Genomic DNA, 10,303 nt, shown 5'->3' with positions numbered 1-10,303 from the left:
ACACAGTTTATGAGCTTTATTAAAACTGGATTCTTGGATTGGCTGAATTGACGATGAATTGTCCTGGTTTCCCACAAGACCAAAGAAACATGTTCTCCTCCAGTGAACGAGTGAAACCTGTTTTTTAATGTGACCTGATAACCAGACATTCAATCTGGAAAGAGGAGAACGTGTTGTGGGACAACCAGCTGCTGCTCTTCTCTTGTTTCCTCTTGATTTCCTGTCCGTCCTGTCCTCACTTTCTTCTCTTCTTCCCTTTTCCTCTTCCCCTTCTGCTCCTCCTCCTCCTCCTCCTCTTCCTCCTCCTCAGTAAAACCATCAAGGTGAGGGTCATCGACGACGAGGAGTACGAGAAGAACAAAACCTTCTACATAGAGATCGGAGAGCCGCGCCTGGTGGACGGCAACGACACCAAAGGTCAGGAGGCTGCATGCTCTGGACACCAGGGGGCGCTCAGGAGGACAGGATCTCTTTCTCCTGCTCCTCCTGACGTCTCCTTGAACATGCAGCAGCTTGTGGATCACCTCATCTCACCACGCCCGCCCCTCCACTTCCTGTGTGTGTGTGTGTGTGTGTGTTTTTTGTGGACATAATGCTGTGTTGTTTTGTTTACCATTGCATGCATTTACCACCCCCCTCTGTGTGTGTGTGTGTGTGTGTCCCATACAGGAAGACCCTAAGCGTTAGGATCTTAGACCGGGAGGTGTACAATAAGCAGTCCTCCTTCTACGTTCTGCTCGAAACCCCCCAATGGAGACGCAGCAGGAAGGAGCAGACAGGTGTGACAGCCAATCAGCACAGAGAACACACCCTAGTGATCCTGAGTCAACAGGCCGAGCCCAGAAATCACTGACACAACACATTCACCCTCACTGCAGCTCATGAAGTATTTAATCCTGGTTGATGCTGATGTGTATGTTCACGTATGCATCTGCATCTATAATTAATTATCATTCAGTATATATATATATATAATCTGTAGAAACAACTATCTCACCCATAATCCACAGCTCAAGATTTAATATTCATGGTCACAACACACAGAAAATAAGAACAGAACATTTAGGGTAAAAGTTTGTGGGTTTAAACATATAGATTATAGATTATAGATTGGAGATTATATATATTAGATTATAGATATTAGGTGTCAGTTAGGATGTAGAGAGCGACTGAAACACTGAAGGATGAAGTAAAGCATTAATATATAGAGAAGAGGGAGCGTGGACAGGTGGGTGAGATGCTGTGCTAACATGAATCATAATTTAATAAAACACCTGATAAGAAGCACAGGGCCTCGTCCACGAGGACACATCACACGTCTCAGGGGACACGACACAGAGCGTCTCAGGGGACACGACACAGAGCGTCTCCACAGGCCTGTTGATTCTGGATTCAGGAACACACCGGAGACTTTCTCCTTTCTCCACCTCTCTGGATTTCCTCCTTTGCTTCTCCTCAGACGTCTGCTCATTGGACTCACACCTGTCCTCTCCTGTCCTCTCCTTTCTTCTGCTCCGCCCTGTTCTCTCGTTTCCCCCTCGTCCTCTGATCTCTGCAGGTGAACATGTCTCTTCACGCTGTCCCCATGCAGCTGGAGGACGCTCACTGTGGGTGTGGCTGTGATCACTTCCTGCTAAAGAAACCTCGAAGCCCATAATACTAATGAGGAAGTAATAACCAGCAGCACAGAAATATCATTGTGTTGATGAAGAGTTTCAGGCAAATTGCATCACAGACATAATAAGAACTGAAGTGTTGTTACCCAGAGGCATCATCTGCTTCTGATTTGAATATAAAACCAAATTTCTGCTCAAATTAATCAAAACATGACTCGCAAATTAAATTTGTTAAGTTTAATTATAGTTCATAACTAAACAAAGAGTCGCTCAGGTTCAACGACTGGATGATTTGCAGATGAAAACTTGTGTCTCCTCTTTTTCCTCTTTCCTAAAAAACACCTCGAGCTCTAATCTCTGCTGATTCTCCCTGATGGACGATTATTAAAGAGCAGATTCAATTTAAAATGTGCTGATTAATTTATGATTTAAAAACCACTTCACAAACAATTCATAAAACCATAACAGACCATGAAACCCACCAATTATTACAGATCCTGGTTGTGTTGATAGTGTGTTAGTATCGGTCCAGATGTTGTGTGCAGCAGATTTACCCTCAAGTCTGTCTTCATCTTTCTTTAAACTGATTTTTACTTGTTTCTAATCTAAAAGATAAATACTCACATAGTGTCAGTGCATGATCAGGTTTAAATCTGTGTGTTTGAAAGGTTAAATGTGTGTGTGTGTGTGTGTGTGTGTGTGTCTGTGCATCAGTTTCCATTGTGTTTATCCATTATCTCGTTGGAGCCACTCATCCCCCTCCTCTTCTTCACGTGTGCATTTAGATCAATAACATAATAGTTTGGTACATTTTAAAGCAAATTGCCGTTTATGTTGAAAAAATGAATCAGAAAGGAAAACACTTTGATTTAAACTCTCACACACACACACACACACAAAAACACAAATACACACAAAGCCACACAGACACACACAGCAGTTTATATCTGCCAGCCATCAGCAGTGCTTTTAGTGATGAGGGGATGAGAGATAAGGACTGGACATCACATCATCACAGTCAGGAGATCAAACACACCTCCGGGAAACACAAACACACACAGACACACACACACACACAGTGTTGGGGCTAATGACTGGTTTATGAGCTGCTGTGGTGAGTCTCTCTCAGGTCGTAGCAGATCAGTCCAGCTTCAGATAAACACATGATATCAGATCTTATAGAAGCTCTCAAGTCTCGTTGTCTTTCCAAGTCCACGTCTCTGTCGTGTCTTCTTGTTTCCAGTGCTTGTCTGGGATCAGCTCTAATGACTCTGGTTCTACGTTAGTGTTCTACTGACGCTGTGCTTTCAGTTAATCACACTCTTGTCACACAGACCTGACGCACAGAGAGAATCATTCATGTAGAATCGATTTCTTTCCCTGACACAAACCAACACATTTCAAATGGGCCTTCAGGATCCTGCCCCAGAGACGGCAGCTGGAAACCAAGCAGCCTCGTTCCCTCTCCGTTGATTCACGTCCCAGTTGTGATTCCAGAGAGAAGCTGATTCCAGAAAAGCACTTTAACGTCCAGGAAGCGTAGGAACGGAGAGAAGAGGGTCGGCTCCGTGAGCTCCTGTTTCATCTTCTATCAAACCAGGACCTCAGATGTTAGGGAGGTTCCTCCGAGCCAGGATGAAGCCTCATGTTCGGTTCCTGTCTTGTCCTTGTTCCATTCAGCTGTTTGGCTGTTGATCAATGTTCTGACCAACATGAGGAGTGACACATTGTGGAGTGAGATGGAAAAGAACATGAAGTGTGGATCAGTAATTTGTCTTGTAGCTTTTTGACGTGAACGAGAACCGGAAATATGTGAATTTAATTGATAGCAGACTGTTTCAAAAGGACAGCCCCCCCCCCCCCCTAAAGTGAGGCCAAAGTGTCTTGATCGCCCCCTGATGGCGAGCAGCAGTCATAGGCCATCCTGCGCCTCCTCCATGTTAGTGGATGGGCCACGGATCAACATTAAAACTCTAAGTTCATAGGTAATTCTCATTGCTCCATGTTACTGACATTTATATGTATACTGTTCTGTATAAAATATGGTAGATAAATAGATCAATGGATAGATTGATAGATAGATAGATAGATAGATAGATAGATTGATTGATAGATAGATAGATAGATAGATAGATAGATTGATTGATAGATAGATAGATAGATAGTAGATAGTAGATAGGTAGGTACGTAGGTAGGTCGGTCGGTAGATAGATAAACAGATAGATAGATAGATAGATAGATAGATAGATAGATAGATAGTAGATAGGTAGATAGATAGATAGTAGATAGATAGATAGATAGATAGATAGATAGATAGATAGATAGATAGATAGATAGTAGATAGGTAGATAGTAGATAGGTAGGTACGTAGGTAGGTAGGTCGGTAGATAGATAGATAGATAGATAGATAGATAGATAGATAGTAGATAGATAGATAGATAGATAGATAGATAGATAGATAGATAGATAGATAGTAGATAGGTAGGTACGTAGGTAGGTAGGTCGGTAGATAGATAGATAGATAGATAGATAGATAGATAGATAGATAGATAGATAGATAGATAGATAGATTGATAGTAGATATATTGATAGTAGATAGATTGATAGTAGATATATTGATAGTAGATATATTGATAGTAGATAGATAGATAGATAGATAGATAGATAGATAGATAGATAGATAGATAGATAGTAGATAGATAGATAGATAGATATATTGATAGTAGATATATTGATAGTAGATAGATAGATAGATAGATAGATAGATAGATAGATAGATAGTAGATAGATGGATAGTAGATATATTGATAGTAGATATATTGACAGTAGATAGATAGATAGATAGATAGATAGATAGATAGATAGATAGATAGATAGATAAGCTTCACTAATATAAAACCCATGGCAGTCTCCCTCCTCCCTCACAGAGGATCCCTGGTAGCACCGTTTGTGGGGAGAGAAGAAGAAGAAGCTTGTGATTTTCTTTTCCATTAACCTATTTCATTCATGCTCTTCTATTTCTGTCCGAGTTCTCGTCCATGTCCTAGAATGTCTTTCAGCAGCCTCCGGAGAGCAGGTGTGAACTTGCTCTGGTGTGTTTGCGCAGCTGAAGCCTGATATCTGGTATTTGCAGTTGGAGACAGATCCTCGGTCTTTGGGCGGTTGTTGTTGTTGTTGTTGTTGTTGCTGAGTCGATTTCTCTTCTTTTAAGAAACAGAGATGCATCTTGGACTCACTTCCCCGTTTGTAGAAGCTCCTGCCTGTTGCAGAGTTTGTGTGATGTTGGTGCAGAGGAGCCTCGGGGGTCAGGGGAGTTCACTCGCAGCCGGGGGGGCGGGGGGTGCAGCGTGAGGAAGGAACAGCGCTGAGAGGGAAAGCAGCTAAAAACACACGCGCCCTGCAGAGGGTGACGACCCCCGTGTGTCCTCACACGCAGGACGACAGTGTCCAACACGCAGAGGCACGTCAATACAGCAACACACATCACAAAATGTGAGCACACGCATGAACTAACGTATCTGTGTGTGACAGATACTGTCTGGCAGCAGTGTCCTCTCCTCTTTCCTTGTGTCCTCTCGCTGTCCTTTGTGTGTCTGTGTGTGTGTGTGTGTGTGTGTGTGTGTGTGTGTGTGTGTGTGTGTGTGTGTGTGTGTGTGTGTGTATCACTACATAAACATGTGTGTTGGTTATGTAACAGTACAAACCTGCTCATTAAAGCTGTCATTACCCACGACTGTTATTTAGAGACATTGTGTGTTCATCACTCCAACAGACGTCACCATGTTCACCTCCAGTCTCTGCATCAGCTCCTATACACTGTATATACTGTGTAAATATATACTGTGTGTATATATATACATGCATATACACATATACATGATTATACAAGAGTAAACAACATTAGTGACATGTTTTAAAGACGAGTTGTGTAATGGTATCATTAACTTTCCCATTAAGCAAATCACCAAACATTGTAAATTATTGTTTTTATTATAGGAATATGCAGATGTCAGCATCACATTAGTCATGACTCATGATCTTTGGGAGTTAATATCCCTGTTGAGTGATTTTAGCAGTAAATAAATACAAAGATGATGAGACAGAGGAAGATTAGATCAGTTTGGATAAGATAACTTTTTATTAGATTATGTTGTGTTTAGATTTTCTAGAGCTGAACCAACACAATTTCCAATCACCTTTGTTGATATGACAATAAAGAGCGGGAATCTTCTCCTCCTCGTCTCGTCCACCTTTCCTTCCTCTTCATCCCTCCCCCCTCTTACCTCTGCTCCTCTTCCTCTCTCTTCTTTACCTTATTATCTTCTTTCCCTTTACTCATCCACCCTTCATCCTCATCATCCCCTCCTCATGCACATCTTGAGTTTGTGTAAATATTTCCTCTCCTCTCATCTACTGCCTCTTCATTTCCTCTTCACTCGTTACCTAACATCTTCCCTCTCTTCTCTGTCCTCACCCCTTTGTCTTCATTACGCCATCCTCTCCTCTTCCTCTCCTCTTCCTCCCCTCCCCTCTCCTCTCGTCTCCTCCCCTCTGGAGGACAAATAGGACGAGTTAAAAACCTGTCAAGTCTTTAAAAGTTCCCCTTGTCCTCTCTCCTCTTCCTCCTGTGAGACAGTGTAACAGCAGCTTCTTCCTCTTCCTCTCGTCTCCTGCTGTCCTGTTTAATCCTGTCAAAGGTCAGGTCGTCTCCTGTCTCCCCCCCTGTCTTCTTCCTCCCTCCATCTGCTCATCACCTCCTCTACACAGGGCAGAGGTTTATCCCTCCGCTCCTCCTCTTCTCTTTATTCATTGGCAGGCTGCAGAGACCCCCCCCCCCCCCCCCCCCCCTCTCTCCTCCCTCCTCTGATGGAGCCTGAATCCATCTTACATGTACGAATCCTCTGCTCCGTCCTCGTCTCTTCTCTGTTGGTAGTTCGCCGTCTTTCCTTCCTTCCTCCTCACCCTTTGTCCTCCACCTATGTCCTCCCTCCCTCCCCTCGTCTTTCTGTCACCTTCCATCCCCTCTGTGGAAATGGGGACTTTATCAAAAGCATGACAAGGTGTGAAATACCACACACACACTCACACACATCTGTCAGCTCGTATTGAAAGATGTTGGAACAGACGGAGATAAAGAAACAGTTTCCTGCAAACTGAGACTTCAACAAGGGACGAGTTGGAAAGACGTCCTGGGAATGAGAGAGAGGACAAGATGAAATACTTAAAACATGTTCCTAATTGAATTAAAACTAATGACGACTAATGGAGGAGAGACGCTACAGGTGCTCCTCATGAACTCACTTCACAAAGAACCACGGAGAATTAAATTGACTTATTATGTTGTGAAGTGAATAAACACTGAGCTTCCTTTGTTGTTGTTTGCTCATTAGAGCTGAAAGTGAATCAGTGAATAAGTGAAGAGGAATATGAGTCAGAGATTTAAAGAAAGAGGTTGAAATGAAAGCAGATGAAAGAGAAAATAAAAGATTGATAAAGGTTATGATACAAAACAACATGTAAAAGGACAGTGCACAGATTTTCAAAATAAATGCAGGAAGAAGGTCCCTGATATAAAAGCAAATTCAATTCTCCTGTGATGTTGGATTCTCAGACTTCAGTGATATTTCTCTGGATGATGAGCGGAGCTGCAAAGGAGAGAAGTTCACCAGAAGCAATCAGGATGATAAATGGTTCAGGGACTGACGGGATCCAGCTTCTTCCATCGTGACATTAACCTCTGTCAGGTCCATTTACACACACACATATTCTTCAGCCCCGTGATGTAACATTAACCATCTCAACTAAAGGCCTCAGTCCGACCTTTACCCTTTGAAAAGGTGAGGTCTGTACGCGTGCACAGTTCTGAGACGGATGATTAAGAACGTTTCACATCCGCACGCGACCATCTTGTCCTTTTGGAGCCTGAGTCTGCAAAGTTGAAATCAGGGGATTGAACCCACGGTGTCGTCAGTCTCAGCTGTCGATGTTTCACCAGTTTTATAATATCAAATTCGTTATTAATTAAAACCAGATTTGAAACCACCTAAAGAGACAGAAATCATCTTTAACATGTCCATGTCCCGACCACTAACACGGATGAGTGGGGTTTATGACCAACACTGCAGGCAGCCACCAGGGGCCCATAGTAAACGTCCAACACACACATACACACACATATGTACACACACAGGGGGGGGGGGGGGGGTGTAGCTAACAAGCACACTGCAGGGTCGTCCTCTTCCCACGTGAGGTTTGGTGCAGGCTGTTAATGGAGTTCATTAAATCACAATTACATGGTGTGTAATGGGCTGGGTTGTACTGGTGTGTGAATCCCATTCAGTGTTAATTGGAGTGAGTGAACGAGAGTGTTGAAGGGCGAGTGATGTGCGATTCCCAGCAGTCGGTCCAAGTGAACATGTGTGTGAGGTTTGTAAAACACGCAACAGGAAGTAGCTGCTCACTGTGGTTTTATTAGTGAATGAGTGAACCAGTTCACCACAGTCACACCAGTAGCTCAGTGCTACTGGACCTGAAGCTTCATGGGAAAGATCTTCACTTCATGTGGAAAATTTACATCGAACTCTATATGTGAAGTATGATTTATATATTTATAATTTGGCTAAACCTTTGGGGAGCCATTAGTCGTCCATCTTTATTTACAGTGTATGGTTTGATAATATTAGTTTGTATGTTAAAATACAAACATTACTTCAATAGAGGCTGTAGAAGGAAAAAACCTGCTATTAAATATCAGCTGGAGTTATTATCGACTCGTCTTAACAACGTCTCACCTACATGACGTTTGTCTCTGCTGCTGCAGCCTCTGGTGCTTTGTGTGTGTGTCTGTGTGTGTGTGTGTGTGTATGTGTGTGTGTGTGTGTGTGTGTGTGTGTGTGTGTGTGTGTGTGTGTGTGTGTGTGTGTGTGTGTGTGTGTGTGTGTGTGTGTGTGTGTGTGTGACCCATAAGCTCCACAAAGTAACTCAACTGAGGGGAACAAATGACCAATGAGCTGGTGCAGACCCACAATGCACTGCACTGTAATGAAAGGCAATAGCATGGATAACCATACCCCCCCCCCATGGATATTTTGATCTCGGCCTTTCTCCCTCTCACTCTCTCTCTCTTTGATCCCAGCAGTGAGTTCACACTCGACAGTGAATTTCAATCATGGACTCACACACACACACACACACAGACACACACACCATAAAGAAATGGAGAGAAGATGAGAAGAGGAGGGGAGGGGGGGTGGCTGTGGCAGATAGAGGGATATGAGGTGATGGAGGAACTGGAAGTATATTTTATTATAACACATATTAATACTCGTGGAAATGATTGAACTGTGTAAACTGAATTTAAGTAAATTGACAGATTAATTCACCAAGTGCCAAACGTCAGATTTACAAATATCTTCTTTTACTTTTACATTTCATCGTTTCATTTTTTAACCAGAGACTTTACTTAAAGATGTCAGATCTTCAAAAGTGAATCCAAAGCGTGTTGATCGCCACCTGGTGGCTGGCTGCAGTACAGGATCTAAACCCCGCCTCCACCGTGTTAGTGGACGTAGAATTTAGGTTTACTGTTATTTAAGGTGGTTCTTATCACAGGTGTCTTGTTTCTGGTAAGTTTGGTTTTAATTAGTTATTTTATACAAAAGAAACAGTGTGAAACGTGTTGATTGACAGCCGAGACTGAGTTACGATTGGTCGAACGCGTGTGTGGGCGGGACTTTGCTGAGGCTCCACCCCCTGATCAGACACGGCGTCTGTCTTTATAAACAAACTCTGCTTGACATGATTCTAATTAATCTGTTCACTTTAATAATCCACTGTGTTGACGTCCAAATACAATCAGACAAAATCTGGTGTGTTAAACACCAGTGGTTGGTTTAAAGAAAGGGGGGGGGGGGTCCCAGCACTGTAATACTAAGGTTATGAAACTACAGTGGGCAGATGGGAAACTGTCACTACACATAAAAATTAAAAATGAACCCACACTGCTGGGTCCACAGCACTCGACTCAAATTGACAGTTACTGTCCCAGCAGGACGGATGTCGTCTCCACATTTAGAACAAAGTCCCACCAGTCGGATTTTAATCAAATTTAACAAGACGACACACACACACACACACACACACACACACACACACACACTAACACACAGTGTGAGTGTGGCAGGAGATGTCTGCATGGTTTTCTCTGCTCTCACTGATCACTTCCACTGAACTAGCCTCAGTTTGCTCTGTCAGCTTCTCACACTTCATCCTCTGACGTTAAATCCCTCAAAGAAGCTGCAGCTCTGGAAACACTGAAGGTTTCTCTGCTGGAGCTTCAGTCCAATCAGATCTCAAACCTTCACCTGGCCCTGCCCGTCCGGCCGCTCTCCCCTGGTGACGCCGCTGCTTGTTGTGTTTTCAGAAGACAAGCCGAAGGAGGAGGAGGAGGAGGAGGAAGAAGCGCTGACAGGAAAAGACGATGAAGAGCGGCGCATCGCTGAGATGGGCCGGCCGATGCTGGGAGACCACGTGAAGCTGGAGATCATCATCGAGGAGTCGTACGAGTTCAAGGTGAGAGACCAGTTGAGCTGAGGAGGATCCACCAGGACAGATTGTTGTGCAGTCGAATTCATGTTAAAGTCGTATTGTTTATGTATTTTAATGACACTTTTACACCTTCATTACTG

The 10,303-nt window shown here is 43.3% G+C and overlaps 1 protein-coding gene across 1 annotated transcript in view; it reads left to right on the top strand.

Moving 5' to 3' along the window:
- Window positions 1–669: 669 nt before the first annotated feature.
- The window catches only part of LOC128453063 (sodium/calcium exchanger 1), a gene marked incomplete at its 5' end in the record, with an annotated part of 29,484 nt that continues 19,850 nt past the window's right edge, over window positions 670–10,303 (top strand). Inside the window, 2 exon segments of the mRNA XM_053435703.1 lie at window positions 670–779; window positions 10,039–10,187. Coding sequence (XP_053291678.1) covers window positions 670–779; window positions 10,039–10,187 — 259 coding nt within the window.

The sequence above is a fragment of the Pleuronectes platessa genome, chromosome 12, assembly GCF_947347685.1.
Source record: "Pleuronectes platessa chromosome 12, fPlePla1.1, whole genome shotgun sequence".
Taxonomy (NCBI): Eukaryota; Metazoa; Chordata; class Actinopteri; order Pleuronectiformes; family Pleuronectidae; genus Pleuronectes; species Pleuronectes platessa.
Note: the sequence above shows the minus strand (reverse complement) of the source record. Positions and strands in the feature narration are given on the sequence as shown.